The 26,640-nt window shown below is 43.3% G+C and overlaps 1 protein-coding gene across 1 annotated transcript; it reads left to right on the top strand.

Annotated features, from left to right (window-relative positions):
- The first annotated feature begins 929 nt into the window (after positions 1-929).
- On the top strand, positions 930-19,698 carry rab1b (RAB1B, member RAS oncogene family). The gene is made up of 6 exons (XM_062964897.1): positions 930-1,107; positions 7,285-7,357; positions 9,763-9,858; positions 10,872-10,967; positions 11,074-11,205; positions 17,467-19,698. Exons 1-6 carry the CDS (start codon positions 1,094-1,096, stop codon positions 17,659-17,661), a joined length of 606 nt encoding a protein of 201 aa, XP_062820967.1. The 5' UTR covers positions 930-1,093; the 3' UTR covers positions 17,662-19,698.
- Positions 19,699-26,640: the final 6,942 nt, after the last annotated feature.

The raw sequence follows: 26,640 nt of genomic DNA, 5'->3' as shown, positions 1-26,640 counted from the left end.
GGAGGCAAGGCTTTTGTGTTGTGTTGTGAAGTTTTGTATTTCTGGGGTGTTTAGTTGTGTGCCAAGTTTCGTATTTCTGGGGCGTTTAGTTGTGTTGTTATAGTCACGATGCATTGTTGTGAGTTTTGTGGGTCCGGATTGTGGTTTTGTGGTGTGGTTGTGTTGTTACAACCGGGAAGCAAGGCTTTTGCGTTGTCATGTTTTATATTTCTGGGGTGTTTAGTTGTGTGCCAAGTTTCGTATTTCTGGGGCGTTTAGTTGTGTTGTTATAGTCACGATGCGTTGTTGTGAGTTTTATGGGTCCGGATTGTGGTTTTGTGATGTGATTGTGTTGTTACAACCTGGAGGGAAGGCTTTTGCGTTGTGTTGCCAAGTTTCGTATTTCTGGGGCATTTAGTTGTGTTGTTATAGTCACAATGCGTTGTTGTGAGTTTTGTGGGTCCTGTGTGGTTTTGTGGTGTGGTTGTGTTGTTACAACTGGGAGGTAAGGCTTTTGCATTGTGTTGCCAAGTTTTGTATTTCTGGGGTGTTTAGTTGTGTTGTTATCACATGATGCGTTGTTGTGAGTTTTGTGGGTCCGGATTGTGGTTTTGTGGTGTGGTTGTGTTGTTGTAACCTGGAGGCAAGCATTTTGCATTGTGTTGCCAAATTTCGTATTTCTGGGATGTTTAGTTTTGTTGTTATAGTCACTGCGCAAACAACTTTATCATTTTATATATATAGATTTGTTACCTGGATAGCAAGAATTCGGGTGCATGGGTAAACAACGTTAGTTGTTTTAGTGTGTTTCAACTATTCTCTGCACTTGCTCCCCTCAGAACTACATCTCCCGGCATTCTCCGGACTGGCGCAACGAATTGACGCAGAACACGCGCCCGCGGATATTTCCTTGCCGCCTCCAGTGCGCCTGCGCAATAAAACCCCTGAGTAAAGGAAGGAGGGAGCGGCCGCCATCTTGTGTGAGGGAGTGAGCGGCCCAGGAAGGAAGGAGGGAGGGAGGGAAGGAAAGAAGGAAGGAAGGAAGTGGGGAGAGAAAGAGGGAACAAGGAAGGAAGAGAAGCCGCTCGCCAGCCGCCGCGGAGGAGCCGCCGCCATGAACCCCGAGTAGTGAGTGTCCTTGTTGGGCCCGGGCTTATACTTCAGGGCTGGGGAGGAAATGCGGCCTAGTTTCTCCCCTGAAGCCTCAGGGGAGAGAGAGAGGCCTCTGGGCCTGGAAAAGGCAGTCGTATTCTTTAGACCAGGCCTGGGCTGACTTGGGCCTTCCTTCCAGGTGTTTTGGACTCCAACTCCCACCATTCCTCACAGCCCCAGGCCCCTTCCTTTTCCCCCTCAGCCGCTTAAGCGGCTGAGGGGGAAAAGGAAGGGGCCTGGGGCTGTGAGGAATGGTGGGAGTTGGAGTCCAAAACACCTGGGGAAGGAAGGCCCAAATTGGCCCAGACCTGCTTGAGAGTATGACCTCCCTTGGACTTCAGTCATCTGTAGGACATGTATGTGTGTAAATCAGTGGTTCTCAACCTTTCTAACGTCCTCATGTTGTGGTGACCCCCAACCATAGAATTATTTTCGTTGCTACTCCATAACTTGTAATTTCCCTCCTGTTATGAATCGCAATGTAAATATCTGATATGCAGGATGTATTTTCATTCACTGGACCCAAATTTGGCACAAATACCCGATACACCCATATTTACTTTTGTTTATTTATATCCCGCCTCCATCTCCCCCGAAGGGGACTCGGGGCGGCTCACAAAAATATCAAATACAGTAGAGTCTCACTTATCCAACATAAATGGGCCGGCAGAACGTTGGATAAGTGAATATGTTGGACAATGAGGAGAAATTAAGGAGAAGTCTATTAAACATCAAATGAGGTTATGATTTTACAAATTAAGCACCAAAACATCATGTTACACAACAAATTTGACAGAAAAAGGAATTCAATATGCAGTAATTCTACATAGTAATTACTGTATTTACAAATTTAGCACCAAAATATCATGATGTATTGAAAACATTGACTACAAAAATGCGTTGGATAATCCAGAACGTTGGATAAGCGAGTGTTGGATAAGTCTCTACTGTAAAAGCAATAACAGTATACAGTATATCAATAAACAAAAGTTATAAAATCTGAACATTAACTTATGATATAAAAACACGCTTAAGGAGCCCCGGTGGCGAAGTGCGTTAAAACACTGAGCTGGAGACCGAAAGGTCCCAGGTTCAAACCCCGGGAGCGGTGTGAGCGGCCGCTGTTAGTTCCAGCTCCTGCCAACCTAGCAGGAGGTTCCTGCGGGAAGGTAACGGCGCTCCATGCAGTCATGCCGGCCACATGACCTTGGAAGTGTCTCCGGACAACACCGGCTCTTCGGCTTAGAAATGGAGATGAGCACCAACCCCCAGAGTCAGACATGACTGGACTTAATGTCAGGGGAAACCTTTTACTATAAAAACACGCTTAATAAAACATAGAATTAAAACCAGAGAGGTTGCAGTCATAGATAAGCTAAAGTGCACATTATAAGTTGTACATTCAAGATGACAAATAAAATGCAGTAAATTCGTTTGGAGTCAGTTTGGGATGGGAAAAACTCTGAGCTAGTGTCAAGTTGACCAGGAGAAGTGTGACCAGTGCAGAAAGGTCAAGGAACAAATTGTTATGGGGATGGACAATCTTTAACCGAAGGCCTGTGTGAAGAGCCAGGTTTTTAGGCTCATATTAGAATACTGGTAAATGATTTTGTCATTTGGGAGTTGTAGTTGCTGGGATTTATAGTTCACCTTGGAGCCCCCGTTGGCACAGTGGTTTTTATAATAATAATAATAATTTTATTTTTATACCCCGCCCCATCTCCCTGAGGGGACTCAGGGCGGCTTACATGGGGCCAAGCCCAAGCAGCAAACAATATAAAACTCAACAGTAAAAACAAATCATAAACAGATAAAATCCCATATACCAATACACAATAAACATACAGTAGAGTCTCACTTATCCAACATTCACATATCCAACGTTCTGGATTATCCAATGTAGTCAATGTTTTCAATACGTCGTGATATTTCGGTGCTAAATTTGTAAATACAGTAATTATTGAACTACTTTTTCTGTCAAATTTGTTGTATAACATGACGTTTTGGCGCTTCATTTGTAAAATCATAATCTAACTTGATGTTTAATAGGCTTTTGTTTAATCCCTCCTCATTATCCAACATACTCGCTTATCCAACATTCTGCCGGCCTGTTTATGTTGGATAAGTGAGACTCTACTGTACTTTGATAAAATCCTGGGATGGCTCCTAAAAGGGGAAGTGGGCCAGAAAAGTGTGAATAGTTTTGTACGATGAAATTAGGAGAGAGATAGGTAGCAGGGACTATTATCCCATTAAAGTGCTGGAGAAGCCATCCACCAAGACTATGTATGGCTAAGGAGTAAAAATACTATGAAAGTAGAATAAACAACCCTTGTGCCAGCAGGACTGCTGACTTGAAGGTTGGGTTGCTGACCTGAAGGTTGCCAGTTCGAATCCAACCCGGGGAGGGTGCGGATGAGCTCCCTCTGTCAGCTCCAGCTCCCTGCAGGGACATGAGAGAAGCCTCCCACAAGGATGGTGAAAACATTAAAAACATCCCTGCAGACAATATCCCTGCAGATGGCCAATTCTCTCACACCAGAAACGATTTTTAGTTTCTCAAGTACACACAAAAAAAAGTTCACCAACAATCAAAGAGCATTCTGAACTCTGCCAATGATGGAACTGAACCAATCTTGGCACACAGAACTTCCATGACCAAGAGAAAATACTGCAAGGCTTTGGTGGGGGTTGTAGTTTTGGTGTTGTATTTCGCCTACATCCAGAGAGCACTGTGGATACCAAACAATGATGGATCTGGACCAAACTTGACACAAATACTCAATATGCCCAATATTGCCTCTACAGAGGCCTGGGATTCTGAGGTGAAGGGGCACTGTTTTGCAGAATATGCAGGATTGGTATTTTGGTTTTAGAAGGGCTTGCTCACAGTAAATGATCTTCCTACAAGTCACTGAGTATGCCTCAAGGTGTGTCTCTGTCTCATCATATATGATGGGATTTACCGTTCACTGCCCTTAGTTTTCTAGCACATCCTGGTCTTTACTGCTGGGTTTAAACTCCCTCAGCAAGTGAACTGGAAAGTGTTACATTCCTGTTCTTGGGTGCCAGGTTGATAGATCAGAAGTACCGGTACATGGTCTGTGTGAAGCCTGTAAGAATAGTCTGAAGTTGTTTCTATGTGTGTCTGTGCCTTCAGGTTGTCTGTCCGCTTATGGCGACCACATTAATTTCATAGGGGTTTCTAGGAAGGAAATAGAGCTGGTTTCCCCTATTATATCCTATGAAATATAGTCTTAGTATACTAATAATTAGGAGCCCCAGTGGCGAAGTGTGTTAAAGCACTGAGCTGCTGAACTTGCAGACCGAAAGGTCCCAGGTTCAAATCCCGGGAGCGGAGTGAGCGCCTGCCGTTAGCTCCAGCTTCTGCCAACCTAGCCGTTCGAAAACATGCCAATGTGAGTAGATCAATAGGTACCGCTCTGGCGGGAAGGTAATGGCGCTCCATGCAGTCACATGACCTTGGAGGTGTCTACGGACAACTCGGCTTAGAAATGGAAATGAGCACCAATCCCCAGAGTCAGACATGACTGGACTTAACATCAGGGGAAACCTTTACCTTTATACTAATAATTATATAATAATAATAATAATAATAATAATAATAATAATAATAATAATAAAGTATTATTATTACTATTATTATTATAAATATTTATTTATATCCCACTTTTCTCCCTCACGGGACCCAAAACAGCCTACAACATATTAAAATCATGTATACAACAATCCAAATACATCAGTAATAAGTATAAAACATCACAAAATAAAAAGTTTAAAACAACAGTAATATATTGCTGAAGGCTTTCATGGCCGGAATCACTGGTTGCTGTGAGTCTTTTGGGCTGTATGGCCATGTTCCGGAAGCTTTCTCTCCGGAAGTTTCGCCCACATCTGTGGCAGGCATCCTCAGAGGTTGAGAGATATTTGTTGGTGGTCCCCATTTAAAAACGAACCATGGCTGACTCCACTTAGCTCTCAATACCAGGCCTATCTGGTGCCTTTAGTTTATTGAAGCCCCGAAGCTGTTTCTACGTCAGACTAAATATTGAATATATTTTTGAATCTATGCTTATTATGGAGACCAGAAAGTTGCTTTTTTTGTGCTATGCTGAATTGGGTAGTCAGGGCATAGCAGTCCAAATGTGTCACTTTCCCAACCTCTGAAACCCAAAGTATATATGTATCTTGTCCTTTTTGAGACTGAAGTGCCTTCACTGGCCAGGAGCCGCTGCATCTGAGGGACTCTGATCCAGATCTCCTGTCCTGCCTTCACTTTGCAAAGGGCATTGCTTTCCCCACCCCTGAAGGTTTGGGATTAGAGATCGGGTCTGCCTTTAGTGCTCTATGAGAAGAGTGCCAGCACAACATCTCGTGACTTGCCTGCTTCCTGTCACCTCTCCCTGCACCAGTTGAGAAACTTCCTTCCTATGACTGTTGGCTGCATTTGCCCAGAACATGGGAGAGAACAGTGTGGTGTCAAGAGTCCCTGTTAGAATCATAGAATCCTAAAGTTGGAAGAAACTCCACGCAGTAACACACATTAAAGCACTTCCGCCAGATGGCCATCCGACCTGTGTTTTAAAATCTCCAGAAAAGGAGACTCCACCAGGCTCCTAAGGAAGCCTATCCCACTACTGAACCGCTCTTGGAAGTTCTTTCTAATCTTTAAGTGGAATCCCCCTTTCTTTCCTCTTCTCTTTTGGGGAAAGCTTGTTACAGTACACCGATACCAGGTAGTACCTGATACTGGTAGCGAGATTTTGTTCATGACCACATTTTGTTCGGCTAATTACTTCCCAACAATGGATTCCTACAGGCAGGAAGCAGCCAGGACTTGAAGCTGCAACGCTGTTCAATGCTTATAAAACTGTACGGCACTTTATCACTGTTACTTATGTCCATGATATAGCACTTTATGAAACCTGTCCCCGCTGGTTGCTTTTAATTACTCTGATTTTATCTGCTTGGATTTTAATGTATTGTTCATTATATTATTTTGTTTATTGTTGAAATGTTTTACGTTTTTGTCAAATACATTGTGTCGTTGTTGGGCTTGTCCCTGTTGTGAGCCGCCCTGAGTCCCTTCGAGGAGATGGGGTTGGATATAAAAATAAAGTTTATTATTACAGTAGAGTCTCACTTATCCAACACTTGTTTATCCAATGTTCTGGATTATCCAACGCATTTTTGTAGTCAATGTTTTCAATACGGGCTGTGGTGCAGGCGGGAGAGCAAGCCAGCTGCAATTAACTGCAATGAATCACTCTGACCAGGAGGTCATGAGTTCGAGGCCCGCTCGGAGCCTATGTTTGTTTGTCTTTGTTCTATATTAAAAGGCATTGAATGTTTGCCTATATGTGTAATGTGATCCGCCCTGAGTCCCCTTTGGGGTGAGAAGGGTGGAATATAAATGCTGTAAATAAATAAAAATAAATATTTGGATGCTAAATTCATAAATACAGTAATTACTACGTAGCATATTGAACTACTTTTTCTGTCTAATTTGTTGTATAACATGATGTTTTGGTGCTTGATTTGTAAAATCATAACCTAATTTGGTTTTTAATAGGCTTCTCCTTAATCTCTCCTTGTTATCCAACGTATTCATTTATCCAACGTTCTGCCGGCCCGTTCATGTTGGATAAGTGAGTCTCTACTGTATTATTATTTAATGCAAATGTGTTTTATTTAGTTGAAGATGCTGTTTTTACATGTATTTTACTTGCTTATTATTCTTTGGGCTTAGCCTTGTGCTAGCCGCCCCGAGTCCCTACGGGGAGATGGAGGTGGGATAGAAAAATCAAGTTGTTATTATTGTTATTATTATTATCAAGGTGATTGATTGCAAGAGAGAATGCTTCTGGAACATGGCCAGACAGCTTGGAAAACTCACAACAACACACTGAAGTATGTTTGCAAACCTTTATTCAGCCGGATCATTGTTAGTGTTAGCTGGTATAACATTCAAGCATGGGTTAGTTCAAGAGAGTGAAAGGAGTTTCGAAGAATCCATGGCTGGAATCATGTTGGCTCATTCCAAGAAAGTAGATCAATAGTAATGATTGGCTGGGGAGGGTTTGTTGTTTGGATCCATGTAAAACCTCCCTGAGATGTATCTCTTTTTTTCAGTGACTACCTATTCAAGCTGCTTCTGATTGGTGACTCTGGTGTGGGGAAATCTTGTCTCTTGCTACGGTTTGCAGTGAGTATCTCACTCCACCTGAAGTCAGTTGCTTTGCTTACAATCCTCCAGTTGTAAGGAGGATTGCGATGTCTTGCAGTGGTTTTAAATCATGGTTTTAGTGTGAAGATAACTGATTTTGGGGTTTATGTATATTTATGGTTTATTTTATGCTCCGGCATTGAATGTTTGCCGTATATATGTTGTGCTCTGCCCTGCGTCCCCTTTGGGGTGAGAAGGAAGGGCGGAATATAAATGTTATAAATAAATAAATACACTCAATTACCATGTGACAATACATTTTCCAAATGGGACAAGGAAATAGGTCACAAAATCTTTTACTAAACTTTCTCCAACATGAAGTCAGTTGCATTTTATGTACACTCTTTCTGCGTCCCCAAAGACTAGCAGCCATGATTATAATTCATTTTCATAGGGTTTTACATACCTGATGAATTTGCCCAGGAAACCCTGATCCTATCATCCCCTGACCATTAGACATTGATGTACATCCCGTCACTAATAATCTTCTCATGAAGTATAACCATGGACGAATGGGAAAATATCTGGAACAGAAAGATGAAATATTGTTATGCTATAGAATTAAAAGAAAATTGGTTAAAAACAATCCATAGGTGGTATCTAACACCAAAAAAAACTCGGATTAATGTACAAAAATAGAGATAAGAAATGTTGGCGATGTAAAGAAAGGATAGGGTCATATTTTCACGTTTGGTGGAAGTGTAAAAAAATTAGAAATTATTGGAAAGAGATACACATGGAATGTAAAAAAATTCTAAAAAATGACTTTGATTGCAAACCGGAATATTGCCTATTAGGACTTTATGATATGGAAAACAAAGACGGAATATACTCTCCAGGGGAAAAAGAAAATAAATCTAAAATTTATGTATATGCTGTAACAGCAGCTAGAATAGTGATAGCCAAAAATTGGAAAAATCCTAATTGCCCTACAAAAGCAATGTGGTTAGAGAAATTAATGGACATAAAAATATGGATAAACTAACTTATTTACTAAAAAGAAGCACCGGTAAGGCGATGAAAGAAACAGACTGGTCCGAATTTGAAGAATACGTAGCGGAAGAACTGAAAGGATAAGACAAGACATAGTATGGAAGAAAGAAGATTGGAAGTCTACCCCCTCCCCCATTAGGCTACCTTTCTGGATGTCTGTATTCAGACTCTTCCCCGAACTTCCCCTCTGACTTTCCCAAAACCTACCCTCTTACAAATCTATCTGTCAATCTATTTAGATAAATCTCACCAACCCAAAAATATGTACCCAATCCCTCAGTATTCTCAGAATCACTCATTCACCCCCTATTAACCCTCCCCGACTAACCTAAACCCTTCCCTCCCCCATACCTTTCCTTAGCAAATCTAGAAGATGTCAATCTTTTTTAAAATATTTTTTAATAAAAATGATTTAAAAAAAACTAATAATCTTCTCATGGAGGTATTCCAATAGGATATGGAAGAAGCAGGGTGCCACTGGTTGCAGGCTCAGTCCTTGATTTTTGTGTGCAAGCTCCTAATATCCTCTGCAGTTGTGCAACTGTCAGGCCCCATTTAATTACTGTATATACTTGAGTATAAGCCTAGTTTTTCAGCCCTTTTTTTAGGACTAACCCCCCCCCCCTCGGCTTATACTCGGGTGAGGGTCCTGGTTGGCTTATATTTGGGTCAGCTTATACTTGAGAATATATGGTACATTTATTATTTTTCTTTATAATTATTGGTATTATTACATTTATTTTACTCTATTTTTATTATTATTATTATTATTATTAATACTTTATTTCAATCTGATCTTATTATTATATTTATTATTCTACTCTACATGTATTATTTTTCTGTATTTATTATTATTATTACATGTATTAATTTACTCTATTATTATTAAAAGGATACATAAGCACATTTAAATTGAAGAAGATGAGAATAATGATTTAATCAGAGTTAGACAGTCTTATCTTAAATTAGAGATTGATGTAAATATTCAAAAACATTTAACCTACTGATGCCTCAATTAATGTCATTTTTGGTATCTATTTTTATTTTTGAAAATTCCCACCCTCGGCTTATACTTATATACTTGTGGTAAAATTAGATGCCTCGGCTTATATTCGGGTCGGCTTATATTTGAGTATATACGGTAATCCATACATTAAAGGAGGCCTACGCCAGTGTTTTTCCTTGTGAGATGGTTTTCTAGGCCTGCATTTACCACTGTCCTGTGCCCAGTCAGGCAAACTTAAAAATACGTTCTGTGCCTTACTTTTGGGCACATAGTTTTGGGTACTTAAGGAGTGTAGGCTGCATTCTCCCCCATCCTCACGGGAATAGGAGTGATTGCTCTCTCCCTGTGAATAACCAAACTCTATGTCTGTTTTTCACATTGCTAGGATGACACCTACACAGAAAGCTACATTAGCACCATCGGGGTGGACTTCAAAATCCGCACCATCGAACTGGATGGCAAAACCATCAAACTGCAAATTGTGAGTGTTGTGTTGGGAAAATCTGGTGGGCAGCTCCTCCAATAGAAGGGTTAAACCCTTGTGCCGGCTGAACTGTTGACCTAAAGGTTGCCAGTTTGAATCTTATACTACTACCCTGTTTCCCCTAAAATAAGACATCCCCAGAAAATAAGACCTAGTAGAGGTTTTGCTGAATTGCTAAATATAAGGCCTCCCCAAAAGTAAGACCTAGCAAAGTTTTTGTTTGGAAGCATGCCCGCCAAACAGAACACCAAGTATGTAGGATTGCTAAATGTACATATCATAGATTGTTGTACATGGAAATAATGGTAGTAACAAGAAATTCTTGATAGGATTCACAGTTTGTCTGGTTATGCTGGTTTGTGATGACAACTACTGTACAGTATATAATAAATGTTCATTTTTTTGTTCAACAATAAATGTGAATTCTTCTTCATGGAAAAATAAGACATCCCCTGAAAATAAGATCTAGAGCATCTTTGGGAGCAAAAATTAATTTAAGACACTGTCTTATTTTCGGGGAAACACGGTAATAATACAGTATAATAATATTAGTTATATATTAAATGTAATATTACTAATAATAATACTATATAATTATATAGTACAATATAGTAATTTAATGCTTATATTGTGCTGTTCTAATAATATATTGTATATTCATTTGATTTGTAAGCCACTCTGAGTTCCCTTCGGGGTGAGGAGAGCGGGATATAAGGTCCGGGCTGTGGCGCAGGCTGGAAAGCAAGCCAGCTGCAACAAATCAACAAATCACTCTGACCAAGAGGTCATGAGTTCGAGGCCTGCGTCTTGTCTCTGTCTCTGTTCTATGTCACGGCATTGAATGTTTGCCTTTATGTGTGCAATGTGATCCGCCCTGAGTCTATAATAAATAAATATAAATGTAGTAAATAAATAAGAATCTGTGAGGCGGGATGAGCTCCCGTCTGTCAACTCTAGTTTGTGAGGACATGGGATTAACTACTGTCTCTTTCTTTTTTCACCCCCTCCAGTGGGACACAGCTGGGCAGGAACGGTTTCGGACCATCACATCCAGCTACTACCGAGGGGCACATGGCATCATTGTAGTTTACGACGTCACAGACCAGGTAATAGACCAGCAGCTCTATTAAAAAGCTCATTTGGGTGCCTTTATGCCACCCTGTGATGTGGCTCTGCTGTGCCTCATCCTGTTCTCTTTCACATTTTGCGCAGGAATCCTACAACAACGTGAAGCAGTGGCTGCAGGAAATTGAGCGCTACGCCAGCGAGAACGTCAACAAGCTCCTCGTGGGCAACAAATGCGACTTGACCACAAAGAAAGTGGTGGACTACACAACCGCCAAGGTGTGAGCGGTGGAGGGGCAGGGCTTGGCATGGGTGAACCCCCACCCGTTTGTGGGCTTTTTCACTACTTGCTGCCTACCTCTTCCAATTCTTATGTTGCTTTGCTTCTATAGAGTCACATTTGCATGTTTCTTCACATACATGTTTTTGCAAACATGCAAATATAGGCTTACTTGCAGGCAAACAGAAAATGTATTTGTGGGGGAAATCAACAAGAGTCTCTACCATAGGCCTTTGCCTACGGTGCTGCATTCCCTTTGTGGGGAATGAGAAATAAGAAGATGATTATTTGACTGCATTCTCGTGGTATGGCCCATGTTAGCCTTCTATCAGCACTTTCTGGGTTGCTGAAGAGGCCAGGACGGAGATGGTGACAGCAAAAGATGGGGATTTACCTTAGTGACTTTTTTCAGTACCCAAGCACCAAGCAGAAATTATTTATTGTTACGTTATATGCTATATTATATACAATTTATTCTTATATATTATAGTATATGTGTCCTCCTGGAGAGATATGGCGGAATACAAATATTGTTTATTATTATTATTATTATTATTATTATTATTATTATTATTATTATTTATTTGAAACACAAGATGAGTCCACAGCAGACACTCTGCTGGCTGTTGTATTGGATCACACGTCGGACCCTTCCCAAGTGTCTAGCACTGTGTGATGTATCGGCGAATAATGCGCTCAGATCCCAGTCAGGTGGCCTTCTGCAGCTGGCAGATGGTAATCTTGTCAGCGCCGATTGTGTTTAAGTGCAGGCCAAGGTCTTTAGGCAATGCACCCAGTGTGCTGATCACCACTGGGACCACCTTGACTGGCTTGTGCCCACAGTCTTTGTAATTCGATCTTTAAATCCTCATATCGTGTCAGCTTTTCTAGTTGTTTATTATTATTATTATTATTATTATTATTATTATTATTATTGGGTTGTTGTGAGTTTTCCGGGCTGTCTGGCCATGTTCCAGAAGCATTCTCTCCTGAAGTTTCGCCCACATTATGGCAGGCTTCCTCAGAGGTTGTGAGGTCTATATGAAACTAGGCAAGTGGAGTTTATATATCTGTGAAATGATGTCCAGGGTGGGAGAAAGAAAGCAATGCAACTGGATTCTGCAGCTACATCTGCAACGATTTCTACTAATGCTCCCTTGAAACTGATGTGTGGAGCAGTGACTTGAGCCAATTCCTCCAACACATTATAAGTAGGACAGGTTGGCATCTGTGGGAGCTTATTTTGGGAGGAGGGTTTGCTAGCAAGTAGTCTTGACCTAGTTTCCCAGCACTTTTATGTTCCTTCTTCCCACCTTCCCTATTTAAAGCGGTAGAGGCTTGGATGTATCTTGGGTGGTTCCTTCTCTTCTGGTAGAAAACGTTCCTTTGGGAACTTGTCGTGAATGTCTTCCTGCTAAGGAGAAGGAGACATTTTTTTGCTGGTCGTCTCTTTTCTTCATTTCTTTCCATTCCTCATGGGGCTTGGCTTCAAAGTCTTTGCTCATTTTGCTCACTTTCCTGACCTGTATCTATGTGTGTGTTGAATTGCCAGTTTGACTGTACCTCTGATGTGGGAGACATGTGATTGTACTGAGCATGTTCAGATTCAGGACTCCAATTTGTGTTCAGTCTGCTTTACACCTCAGTAGAGATGTATGTATGTTTGGTATCAGACCTCAATGGAGGTGGACATGGGTTTAGCATCAGATCTCAGTGGAGGTGGGTGCGTGTTTAGCATCAGACCTCAGTAGAGATGGATGCGTGTTTAGCATCAGATCTCAGTGGAGATGGATGCGTGTTTAGCATCAGATCTCAGTGGAGGTGGATGCGTGTTTAGCATCAGATCTCAGTGGAGGTGGGTGCTTGTTTAGCATCAGATCTCAGTGGAGGTGGGTGCATGTTTAGCATCAGATCTCAGTGGAGGTGGGTGCGTGTTTAGCATCAGATCTCAGTGGAGATGGATGCGTGTTTAGCATCAGATCTCAGTGGAGGTGGATGCATATTTAGCATCAAACCTCAGTGGAGGTAGATGCATAATGCTGTTTGGACTTCAGTAGAGAAGTATGACTTTTGGATTTCAATGAGTACAACTCTGCCTAAAGACTATGGACTATTGATTAAGAATAATACCCTATCTATAACCAAACTTTAATAAGAAATGTGCCTGTATGGTGAATTCATACAAGATGTTTGTGAGTAAACAAGATATGTTATTTTTCAAGACTTTTTTATTTCTGAGTGCATATTTTAACTAAGAGATTTCAAGGGAGTGTATATCTTTTGGGCAACTGCAAAGAAACAACCATCCTCTACTAACCAAATATATTCTTGTAGTGGCCTGTCTTTGTCCTTCGCCGTTTAAAGACATGGTTCTTCAGTCTAACAGCTGAGTTACCTGTGTGCCATTACATGAATGCTTATGAATATCACTTGTTCAAAGGGTTGGCTTCTAACAAGGTCAGGCTTTTCTTGACTAGTGGTTTTCAAAAGGTAGTATCCACATGTTCAAGGAGATTCACATTTGCCAAACCGATATGACATTATTTTTTCCTTTTCAATAAGGCTATGTGTGAGGCTTCTCAGCTCCGGCTGTGTTGCTGTGGGTTAGTCTTCTTTGGAAGAATACACCAAGACACAATGAGTGAAGATACCATACAGCTTTATTGTTCGGAATACAAGAGTCTGCTCTACCGCTCATCTATATAGGCCCTAACTACAGTGTTATAAATCACTCTGAGAGTCCTGGCACCTGTAGGTTGCCCATTCCCACATTCGAGAGTCCCTTTCCACCACCTCAGGGCAATTGAATTTTATGGCTGGTTCATATGTCCTGTTCTCTCTTTTGGCCCATGGCCATGTGTTCTGTGTCAGCACTCTGTGTCCGGAGATGGCATGAGATGGGGATCATGACACACACCCCCTCCAAACCTTGTGTGGAGGTTTGTGTGGGTATTGAGTGTGAAACCTCTTGATGAGTGTGGGTGCATTTATGTCAGATTCCTTTACCCACTCCGATTCACTGGGGGGAAAGTGTTTCCACCTAACAAAGTACTGTAGAGTGTTTTTCCTGAGCCTGAAGTCTAAGATTTCTGCTGCCTCATAGTGTTGGTTGATGGGTGGGGGTGGGGGCTTGACTGGGTGCCATTGGGAGCTGGTTTGAGCAGGCTGAAGTGAAAGACTGGGTGAATCATTCTGTAGGTCTGGCGGAGTTCTAGTTCTGCAGACACTTCATTGACCAGCCTTTTGACCATGAAGGGGCCAATGTATCTGGCTGCCAATTTCTTAGCTGGTTGTCTACTTTTTTAATATAATTTTTATTAAACAACAGAAAATATTATTCAATACATAAAAAGTGGGGGAACAATATAAAATATAGGAAAGTAGGAAAAGAGAACAAGAAAAAAACCCAAAGAAAACATATTGAAGCAGATATTATATTTACATGAAAGTGGGGGAACAATATAAAATATAGGAAAGTAGGAAAAGAGAACAAGAAAAAAACCCAAAGAAAACATATTGAAGCAGATATTATATTTACATGAAAGTGGGGGAACAATATATGTATAGGAAAGTATGAAATACAAAGAAAAAAGGTTAAGGAAAAAAAACACCCTCTCGCACAGTCAGGAAAAAGGTATTCAACGACTTCCACTATTACTATTCCTGTAAAACAACAACTCGTCAAGATCCTTATAAAAACTAAATGTAAATTCTTTCCAGCTTGTATCTTTAATATTTCTTAAGATAATTTTCTAATAATGACCAATCAGTCTTTTTCAATCCACTGCCACTATTTTCTTTTAATAAAAATGTTAACTTATCCATATCTTTTATGTCCATAATTTTAATAATCCAATCTTTCCTAAAAGGAGTAGTTTCCAGCTTCCAGCTTTTGGCAAAGACTGTTCTTGCTGCTGTTGTTAAAAAAGTAAATAGTTTATCCATATTTCGATCTGCAAATAATCCCAAATCAAACAAACCCAATAGGTAGTATCCCGGCTTCATAGGGAAAGATTTTTTAAGAATTTTTTGGCATTTGGCATGGATATTCTTCCAAAAGTCTGATGTCTTTTTACATGTCCACCATAAATGGAAGAATGTGCCTTCATTAGTCTTGCATTTCCAACATTTATTGTCCATATTCTGGTACATTCTTCCCAGTTTTGCTGGAGTCATGTACCAACGGTGCAACATCTTCAAATAATTTTCTTCTAGATATGTTGCATACGTATACTTTAATTTCCTCAGCCAGATTTCTTCCCATTCATGAAATTGTATTGATCTACCAATGTTTCTCGCCCACTTTATCACTGAATTTGTAATTTGTTCAGTTTCGGTAAACCATTCAAGAAGTTTATTGTATATTACTGTAATTAATTTTTTCTCGGATTTTGGTTGTCAACTTTTTAAGTATTTGGTGGAGAGGTATACCTGGTATACCTGGCTTCAGGTCCTAATCTGGTCTCCTGTGTACAGGTGTTTGTAAGCTGCCTTGGCCTAATCAAGTGCCTGTGTGAAGACTAGCCATGCATCTTTGATTCACACCATCCATTCTGCAAAGGGGACTGGGTCAGACTGGATGACCTCTGGGGTTGGCAGGGTGCGGAGATTGTGGCCGTAAACTAGCTCGAATGGGTGCTGGAATGCACTGAATTATTCTAAGCAACCTGAGCATAGGGTTGTTGTATGTTTTCTGGGCTGTATGGCCATGTTCCAGAAGTATTCTCTCCTGACGTTTCGCTCACATCTATGGCAGGCATCCTCAGAGGTTGTGAGGTATGGAGAAACTAAGCAAGGAAGGTTGATCTATCTGCCCATTCTATAATAGCCCCATTGTTGATGTGTTGCCATTATTATACTGCACTTCATTGCCCATTTCAACTGTGTAATTACCTTTCCCCATTTTGGAACATTCTGCACTTTGCCTGGGATCTATGAATTAGTCTCCTGTTTTTAACATTGTATACTACATGTTGATTTTAATGACTGTTTTTTACTGATGCTGATGTTTTATTGGGATAATTGTGTTATTGCTCTGTTATTGTTGTTTGATTGTTGTATCAGGCAAGGCCCCATGTAAGCTGCCCTGAGTCCCTTCGGGGAAATGGGGCGGGGTATAAAAATAAAGTTGTTGTTATTATTATTATTATTATTATTATTATTATTATTATTATTATTATTATTATTACTAGCTGCACCCAGCCACGCGTTGCTGTGGCGAAGTATGGTGGTATGGGAAATAAAGTATTGAGGAATTGGTGGTAGTTAAGGTTTTCTCCTGACATTAAGTCCAGTTGTGTCCGACAGCACACTGAAGTGGATTATATGGCAGTGTGGAGTCAAGATAATCCAGTTCAAAGCAGATAATATAAGATTATAAATGGGTTCTATAGCTGGGTGGAAGGGCCTTGAGTCTACACTGCCTATAATCCAGTTAAAATCTGCTAATCTGTATTTTATAGGCAGTGGGGAAGAGGCCTAAGTGAGGCCTAACTCTGCCTGTCCCCTGGGCTGAGTGGGTTGCTAGGAGACCAAGTAGGCGGAGCTTAGCATTCTAAATGGCTGCAATTGGATAAAAACAATTATTCCTCTCCCTCTAATTAGGAATTTATTTTTCTTTTCTTTTTGTTGTATGAACGTAGATGCATGGATGAGGGGTTGTGCTGCCAAGTTTAGTGTTTCTGGGATGTGTAGTTTTGTTGTTTTGTCCTAGGCTGAAATTTCATTACCCTTTTATATATATATAGATTATTATTAATATATATCTGTGGAAAGTCCAGGATGTGAGAATAACTCTTTGTCACCCTGGACTTTCCACAGATATATATTAACCATAGATGTGGGTGAAACGTCAGGAGAGAATACTTATGGAACATGGCCATACAGCCCGGAAAATATACAACAACCCTGTGATCCCGGCCATGAAAGCCTTCGACAACAAACCTGAGCATAGACCAGAAACTTTGACCAATTATCCTGCTGGTAGTTGGAGTAACATCTCAAGTATTGTTCCAGCACCTGGTTGATCCTTTCTGTTTGCCCGTCAGTCTGGGGATGGTATGCTGTGTTGAGGGCTTGCTTAGCTCCTAATTGGCGTAAAAATGCTTCCCAAAACCTGGACCAAGCCACTATGATTGCCAAAATATTTTCCATAGATACTCCTATTTCCAATAGACGCTCCTTTCGATGTGGCCTGGACTGGCACTGAGGCTTTGGTGCTCCTTTCCCAACCTTCCCCTCTCCTTCCTTCCTCTGCTCAGGAATTTGCGGACTCCCTGGGGATCCCCTTCCTGGAGACGAGTGCCAAGAACGCCACCAACGTGGAGCAGTCCTTCATGACGATGGCGGCGGAGATCAAGAAGCGCATGGGCCCCGGAGCCACCGCTGGCGGAGACCGGCCCAACCTGAAAATCGACAGCACTCCCGTCAAACAAGGAGGCAGTGGCTGCTGCTGAGGAGGGACACGGTGGGGTTGGGGGGCGGGAGGGGGCTCTGGCTGGGGCCTGGGGGGAGAGGGGGAGCCGTGCCCCCGCTCTGCTCCTGCCCAGCCCTTTGTGCTTTTTTTCCCCTTCTCTCCAAGGTGGCTTTTCCCGGATGATACCTCGGCAGAGGGGGACGGGGCCTCCCCTTCATGCTCAGCCGCTCCCAAGGGCTGTTGAGCAGCTTTGGCCTATTGTTTCCCCCCCACTTAACTATAGGGTGGTGGTGTTTGGAGGGGAGGGAGAGGAAGGGTGGGGTGGGGAGACTGGTCTCATGGCGACGTCAACGGTTCTCCTTGCTGGGTTTTTGTGTTGCTGCCCTTGCTTTCTCCTCTCATCCTTCCTGTCCGCGCCACGAAAGTAAGGGAGAGCTTTTGTATTTTTTTTTTCTCCATCTTGCCTGCAGCCCCACAGATCTTTCTCGTGGGCCGGCTACGCTGCTTCGTGCTCCTCCAATCCTTCCGTTGGTCTTGGTGGTTCACCAACATGTCACTTTCGGCTGGTGCCAAGGACTGGAGGGAATCTCTTTCTCTGCCCTGTGCTTGGTTTGTGGGGAGTGGGCCCTGCGACACTCATATTTCCCCACATGGGAAGGCTTTCTTTTGGCCTCTTTGGGGGAGTCGTCCCTCTGTTGCTACCCTCCCGATCACTACATCGCATCCCCGCTCTCCCCCACGCACATTAGTGTTCCTGAACCTCTTCCTCTCGGGACTTCCTTTCTTCCATCCTTCCTTCATTCCTTCCACCCATCCTGCCTTCCTTTCTTTTCTTCTTTTTTCCTTCCATCCTTCCCTCCTTTCATATCTTCTTTCCTTCCCTTCTTCCCTCCATTCTTCCATCCTTCCTTCCCTTTCTCCTTCCTTCCTTCCTTCCTTCCTTCCTTCCTTCCTTCCTTCCTTCCTTCCTTCCTTCCTTCCTTCCTTCCTTCCTTCCTTCATATTTTCTTTCCTTCCTTCATATATTCCTTCCCTCCCTTCCTATCTCCTTCCTTCCTTCTTATCTTCTTTCCTCCCTTCATATATTCCTTCCCTCCCTTCCTTTCTCCTTCCTTCCTTCATATATTCCTTCCCTTCCTTTTCTCCTTCCTTCCCTCCTTTTCCATCCATCTTTCCTTCATTTCTTCTTTCCTTCTGTCCTTCTCCTTACTCCCTCCATCCTTTTCCTCCTCCCTCCCTCCCTCCCTCCTCCTGCTCCGTTCAGCATCCTGCTCTCAGAACGGACCTTTTGTGGGGCTTCAGCAGGACCCACCATGTCTTCCCTTATCTCCCCTCTTTCCTTACTCCTCTGCCTTCCTCTCCCGTTCTTTCCCCTCCCGAGCACCCCTTCTTCTTCTCCTTACCTTCCCACCCTCTCTTCCACATCTTGCTCTAGGAACGGACATTTGGTGGGCGTTTCGCATCCCTTGCCTCTTCTCTTGCTCAGAACTAATTTAACACTTTTTAAAACCTGGAAGTAAGGGGAGATTTAGGTTTGGGCCATTGCTGCTGCTGCTGTTGTTTGTTTGCCTATTCATAGTCTATGAATGAATGTATCTTTGGGCCGCTGGGCATCCCCTTTGCTGTGTCCACAGCTTCAGGTGTGGCTTACCTGCAGCCATTTCAACCTGCTTCTGAACCAAACCTTCAACCCACCCACCCACCTTTTTCTCCTCCTTATCAATGACCAAATCCAGGCCCATCCGTCCGCCTGGCTCCCCTGAAAGCTGTATCGCGTGCGTGTGTGTCTCTTTTCTTTTTAGCACCAAGAAGCTGTTTGTCTCTTTCTTTTTTTGGAAATTGCTCCACTGCCCCATTTCCCCCCTTGTTATTTAAGGAGCGTCAGGGACCCCACTGGGCCAGGCAGTGGGAGGAAGGTTTTGTTTGTCGGCTTTATTCCCCCTCCCTTTTTTTTTCCACCAATGAACACACACACAAAAATGACACAAATGAGAGGAAAAAGAGAAAAACGGAAACAAAAAAAATTATATATAAATAATAAAACATAATAACGCCTCTGCAAAAGGAGGGACTTTCAGGCCTGCCTCTGTCGTTCGTGTTTTTTTTCCCCTTTGGATGCGATCGGCGTTGAAAAATGAAGTGGGAATGTTTGCAGTCCTATCAATGTCGTTCCTACTTGTCGTCATTCGTCAAAACTCGAGGAGTAAGGTCGGAAATCCCACCTTTTTGGCAGTTTGATGCTGAGGATCTTGCACCGCATGGATCGAGAGGAACCTCGTTGCGTTGCTCTTGGTCTTGAACGCCTTTCTCTCCAAAGAACAGACCAGTTTCGCTTTGACCTCTTGCAGCAAATATCTTGGTCAAATGAGACCTGGAATCACACTGTGTCCAATTCTGGGCACCACAGTTGAAGGGAGATGTGGACTAAGCTGGAAGAGCGACTCAAAGGATCGAGAATCTGGAGAACAACAATCCCGATGAGGAGCGGCTTAAAGAGTTAGACATGAGAAGTTGGTGTCACCGCCTGACTCAATATCGGAGCTTTCCAAGTTTTTCATGATTGTGGGACACTTATGAGACATGCATCATTTCGCGCACAGTTGTTCAGTTTGACTAGCAAACCTCCATCCATCTGTCTGCCTATCATCCATCCTTTACTCTTCAATCCGTCCATCTATTATCCATCTGTCTGTCTGTCTATTAGCCATCCGTCATTCCTGTAATAGTAAGAGCACCTAAAGCTTTGGAGAGCTTCTCTTCAACCCTTTCAAAGCTCTCTTCTTGGGCGGTGATGGCACGATCGTCAGCATAGATGAAACTATCCCTTCTGGCAGTGGCAGATCATTAGTGTTAATGTTAAACATGGATGTAGCAATTACAGGTTTTCCTTGTAATAGGCAGTAAGAGCACCTAAAACTTCAGAGAGCTTCTGTTCAACCATTTCAAATCTTTGCTTGGGCGGTGATGGCACGATCGTCAGCATAGATGAAACTCTCTGTCCCATCTGGCAGTGGATGGTCATTTGTGTAGATCAGTGATTCCCAAAGTGGGCGCTACCGCCCCCTGGTGGGTGCTGCAGCGATCCAGGGGGGCGGTGATGGCACCTATTAGGACATGGGGGTGGGGCCTCTTCCCAAGTGCCAGAGACAGGGCTGAGCACCTGAGGCGCCTGTTAGGACACGGGGCGGAGCTAGAGGAGTGGGTGTGGCTTCTTCCCAAGAGCCCGAGACAGGGCTGAGAATCTATACCTCTCCTGAGGCACTTGTTGGGACACACAGGGCGGAGCTAGGGAAGGGGGCGGGGCCTCCTTCCAAGAGCCTGAGACAGGGCTGAGCCTCTATACCTCTCCTGAGGCCTTTTAGGACTGCGGGGCAGGGGTGGAGCCTCTTCCCAAGAGCCTGAGACAGGGCTGAGCCTCTATACCTCTCCTGAGAGGCCTTTTAGGACTAAAAGGCGGGGCTAAGGGGGGGGGCCTCTTCCCAAGAGCGTGTGACAGGGATGAGCCTCTATACCTCTCCTGAGAGGCCTTGTAGGACTAAAAGGCACGGCTAAGGGTGGGGGCGGGGCCTCTTTCCAAGAGCGCAAGACAGGGCTGAGCCTCTATACCTCTCCTGAGAGGCCTTTTAGGACTAACAGGCGGGGCTAGGGGTGGGGGCGGGGCCTCTTTCCAAGAGCCTGAGACAGGGCTGAGCATCTATATTTCTCCTGAGGCGTTTTAGGATTGCAGGGCGGGGGTGAGGCCCCTTCCCAAGAACATGAGACAGGGCTGAGCCTCTGTATACCTCCCCTGAGGCGCTTGTTAGAACACGGGGGCAGGGTATAGAGGCTCAGCCCCATCAGGAATTTGGGAAGAGGCCCCGCAGGACAGGGATAGAAGCTCAGCCCTGCCTCAGAGCTCGTAACTCCGCCCATTTGTGGCCCTGCCCACCTCTCCCACCCAGCCCTGCCTCTTGGACTAGGCGAGAGGCTCAGCCCCGCCCTCTTGGACAGGAGCCACGCCCACCCCTCTAAGCCACACCCCCTTTCCAGGTGGCACTGTAATATTTTTTCTAGAAAGTGGGCGGCATGCCAAATAAGTTTGGGAATCATTGGTGTAGATCAGGGGTCCCCAAACTTTTTAAGCAGGGCCAGTCCACAATCCTTCCGACTGCTGAAGGGCCAAATTATCATTTGAAAAAAAAAATACAAATTCCGATGCACACTGAACATGTCTTATTTGTAGTGCAAAAACAACAAGAACAATGAAAGAGTAATACAATATTTAAAAATAAAAACAATTTTAACCAACATACATTTATCAGGATTTCAATGGGAAGTGTGGGCCTGCTTCTGGCCAATGAGATAGTCAATTTAATTAGGATTGTTGTTGTTGTGTGCCTTCAAGTCATTTCAGACTTTGGGCGAGTCTAAGTCTAAAATTTATTTATTTATTTACTATATTTATTTACTACATTTGTATCATACCCTTCTCACCCCAAAGGGAACTCGGAGTGGCTTACAAATTATATGTACTATATAGTATATTATATTATTAGCATAGCACACTATTAGCATTACGGAACTCAACAAAAAAGCTCCTGTTTTGTATCAGAGTTCCTATGGATCCATTTCAGAGCTCCCTGATTGGGCGGTGATGGCCTCATCGTTAGCACAGAAGAAACTTCTTATCAGTCAGAGCTCATGAAATGTATATATTTTTGAAACATATTCCCAAAGAAGCCACTTGAGGGCACTGTTCTGCTTAGCAATTTGAATTTGTTCCTTTGTGAGTCAAGCTTGTTTTTCTGTAGGTAGGAGAGGAAATAAACCAGAATAAAGAGGGATGAAGGGAGAATTTGCTTCTCTCAGCACTTTGTGAGCCTTCTTCCCTGCACCAGGGGTGTCCGGGTTATTTCTGCCGCCGCTGCTGATCTCTGCGATTGTCTTGTTTCTCCCAAAGCGCAGGCCGCTATTTAAAGCCGAAATTAAGGTCAGGTCAAGGCGCTAAGAACCACCTCAGCACTTCATGCCTGCAAACAGATGGACAGTAGAAAAAGTTGAAGGAGAGACCCCCAAAGGGCATCCAGCCCAACCCCATTCCGCCAGGCAGAAACACAATCAAAACACTCCGGACAGATGGCCATCCGCTCTGCATAAAAGCCTCCGGAGAAGGAGACTACATCGTCATTATCAAAGGTAGTTGTTATTATTTATTTATTTATTTACAACACTTTTGCCCCGCCTTTCTCACCCGAGGGGACTCAAGGCGGCTCGACAGTGGAACTCTCTCCCCGGGGCCGTGGTGGAGGCTCCTTCCTTGGAGGCTTTTAAGCAGAGGCTGGATGGCCATCTGTCGGGGGTGCTTTGAATGCGATTTCCTGCTTCTTAGCAGGGGGTTGGACTGGATGGCCCATGTGGTCTCTTCCAACTCTACTATTCTATGATTCTACAATAAATAGGCAAAAATTCAATGCCTGCGAACAATACACTAAACAACACTTCGTATAAAAACAGCGTAACATTACAGAATAAAAACACATTATACAAAATAGTTAAAATCCATTCGTCCAAAATCCTCCAACTCTAGGATCCTTTTACGATCCTAGAGTTGGAAAGGGCCATCCGGTCCAATGCCCGGCACCATATAAACCCTCCCAACAGATGGCCATCCAGCCTCTGCTTCAAAATCTTCACAGGAAACGCCACCATTATTATCAAAGATGATTATAGAATCCTAGAGTTGGAAGAGATCCCCACAGGCCTTCCAGTCCAACCCCCGGCACCATATAAACCCTCCCGATAGATGGCCATCCAGCCTCTGCTTCCAAATCTTCATAGGAGACGCCGTCATTATTATCAAAGATTATTATAGAATCCCCACAGGCCTTCCAGTCCAACCCCCGGCACCATATAAACCCTCCCGACAGATGGCCATCCAGCCTCTGCTTCCAAATTTTCATAGGAGACTCCGTCATTGTTATCAAAGATTATTATAGAATCCTAGAGTTGGAAGAGATCCCCACAGGCTTTCCAGTCCAACACCCGGCACCATATAAACCCTCCTGACAGATGGCCATCCAGCCTCTGCTTCCAAATCTTCATAGGAGACTCAGTCATTATTATCAAAGATTATTATAGAATCCTAGAGTTGGAAGAGATCTCCACAGGCTTTCCAGTCCAACACCCGGCACCATATAAACCCTCCCGACAGATGGCCATCCAGCCTCTGCTTCCAAATCTCCAGAATCTCCATTTGACTGTCTTGCAAAGCAAGAATAATACAAAAAAGCCCAATTTTTAGGACATGTAATGCTAAAAGTGGACAGCTAACTTGCTAGCCTCTACGCTGGGTGTCCCTTGGGGGTCTAGGATTTTTCGGTTCTCTTCCCAGTTCTAAAAAGCCAGACATCCCCATGCACCCTCTTGTTGTACGCAAACACATCGTCTGCCTCTTTTCTCACATTTGCGAGATCTGACAAAATGTTCCCGTCTGTCATCGGTGTTGATCACTTGGCAAAGGGAGCTGTCAACCCGGGCTGCTGAATCTTCTCTGTTTTTCTCCCAGATTTTGGAGGAAGGGGGTTGAGCTTGGCTGTTTTCCTCCCTTCCTTTCAGATAGGACAGAAACCCAATAGTATATTGGATTCCAACAGACAAGAGTTCTTTCTTTCTCCCACTCTGGACACCATTCCACAAATACTGTATAGACTCGAGTATAAGCCTAGTTTTGCAGCCCTGTTTATAAGACTAAAAAAGCCCACCTCGGATTATACGAGGGTGAGGGTCCTGGTTGGCTTATATTTGGGTCAGCTTATACTCGAGAATATATGACACATTTATTATTTTTCTTTATTATTGGTATTATTACATTTATTATTTTTCTCTTTTATTGTTGCTACTATTACATTTATTTTACTCTATTTTTATTATTATTAATACATTTATTATTTCACTCTGATATTATTATTATTACATTTATTATTTTACTCTATTTATTATTACATGTGAGGAGCCCCGGTGGCGAAGTGTGTTAAAGCACTGAGCTGCTGAACTTGCAGACCGAAAGGTCCCAGGTTCAAATAATAGAATCATAGAATAGTAGAGTTGGAAGAGACCTCATGGGCCATCTAGTCCAACCCCCCGCTAAGAAGCAGGAAATTGCATTCAAAGCACCCCCGACAGATGGCCATCCAGCCTTTGCTTAAAAACAAATCCCAGGAGCGGAGTGATTGCCCACTGTTAGCTCCAGCTTCTGCCAACCTAGCAGTTCGAAAACATGCTAATGTGAGTAGATCAATAGGTACCACTCCGGCGGGAAGGTAACAGCGCTCCATGCAGTCATGCCTATGGCCACATGACCTTGGAGGTGTCTACGGACAACGCCAGCTCTTTGGCTTAGACATAGAGATGAGCACCAACCCCCAGAGTCAGTCACGACTGGACTTAACGTCAGGGGAAAACCTTTACCTTTACTAAATAATAATAATAATAATAACAACAATAATAATAAATACACCAACTCTTTGGCTTAGAAATGGAGATGAGCACCAACCCCCGAGTCGGTCACAACTGGACTTAACGTCAGGGGAAAACCTTTACCTTTACTAAATAATAACAACAACAACAATAAATACACCAACTCTTCGGCTTAGAAATTGATATGAGCACCAACCCCCGAGTCGGACATGACTGGACTTAACGTCAGGGGAAACCTTTACCTTTTACTATTACATTTATTTTACTCTATTTTATTATTAATAATACATTTATTATTTCAATCTGATCATTATTATTATTACAATTATTATTCCACTCTGTTTATTATCACTTGTATTATTTTCCTGTATTTATTATTATTATTACGTGTATTATTTTACTCTATTATTATTAAAAGGATACATGAGCACATTTACATTGAAGAAGGTGAGAATAATGATTTGATCAGAGTTGGACAGTCTTATCTTAAATTTGAGCTTGATGTAAATATTCAAAAGCATTTAACCTACTGATGCCTCAATTAATGTAATTTTATTGGTATCTATTTTTATTTCTGAAATTTCCCACCCTCGGCTTATACTGGAGTCAATGATTTCCCAGTTTTTTGTAAAATTAGATGCCTTGGCTTATATTTCGGTTGGCTTATATTCAAGTATATACGGTATATAAACCCTACTTACCTAGTTTCTGACAGGCCTCACAACCACTGAGGATGCCAGCCTTTGAAGCTGCAGGGCCATTCAATGCTAATCAAGCTGGCCAATGGCAACATTTCCACTTTCCTCCAACAGACCAGAGTTCGTTCTTTCTTCCACCCTTTATTCCACAAATATATAAACCCCACTTGTCTTGTTTCCCACAGACCTCACAACCTCTGAGGATGCCTGCCATAGATGTGGACGAAACATCTGGAACATGGCCAGACAGCCCGGAAAACTCACAGCAACCCAGGCCTAACACTATACCAGTGATTCCAAAAGTGCGCGCTACCGCCCCCTGGTGGACGCTGCAGTGATCCGGGGGGGGGGGTGATGGCGCCTATTAGAATGCGGGGGCGGGGCTTCTTCCCAAGAGCCCGAGACAGGGCTGAGAATCTATACCTCTCCTGAGGCCCTTGTTGGGACACAGAGGACAGAGCTAATGAAGGGGGCGGGGCCTCCTTCCAAGAGCCGGAGACAGGGCTGAGCCTCTATACTTCTCCTGAGAGGCCTTTTAGGACTAAAGGGCGGAGCTAGGGAAGGGGGCGGGGCCACCTTCCAAGAGCCTGAGACAGGGCTGAGCCTCTATACCTCTCCTGAGAGGCCTTTTAGGACTAAAGGGCAGAGCTAGCGAAGGGGGCGGGGCCTCTTCCCAAGAGCCCAAGACAGGGCTGAGAATCTATACCTCTCCTGAGAGGCCTTTTAGGACTAAAGGGCGGAGCTAGGGAAGGGGGCGGGGCCTCTTCCCAAGAGCCCAAGACAGGGCTGAGCCTCTATACTTCTCCTGAGAGGCCTTTTAGGACTAAAGGGCGGAGCTAGGGAAGGGGGCGGGGCCTCCTTCCAAG

This window comes from Anolis carolinensis, unplaced genomic scaffold (assembly GCF_035594765.1).
Source record: "Anolis carolinensis isolate JA03-04 unplaced genomic scaffold, rAnoCar3.1.pri scaffold_14, whole genome shotgun sequence".
Classification (NCBI taxonomy): Eukaryota; Metazoa; Chordata; class Lepidosauria; order Squamata; family Dactyloidae; genus Anolis; species Anolis carolinensis.
The sequence above is the reverse complement of the archived record's forward strand: the minus strand, read 5'-3'. Positions and strand labels throughout refer to the sequence as shown.

What these genes read in the sequence shown, in the direction of transcription:
- rab1b (XM_062964897.1), top strand. An exon ending in GTCTCTTGCTACGGTTTGCA is followed by an intron (nt 7,358 to 9,762) that starts GTGAGTATCTCA and finishes TCACATTGCTAG; the next exon opens with GATGACACCTACACAGAAAG. An exon ending in TGGACTACACAACCGCCAAG is followed by an intron (nt 11,206 to 17,466) that starts GTGTGAGCGGTG and finishes TCCTCTGCTCAG; the next exon opens with GAATTTGCGGACTCCCTGGG.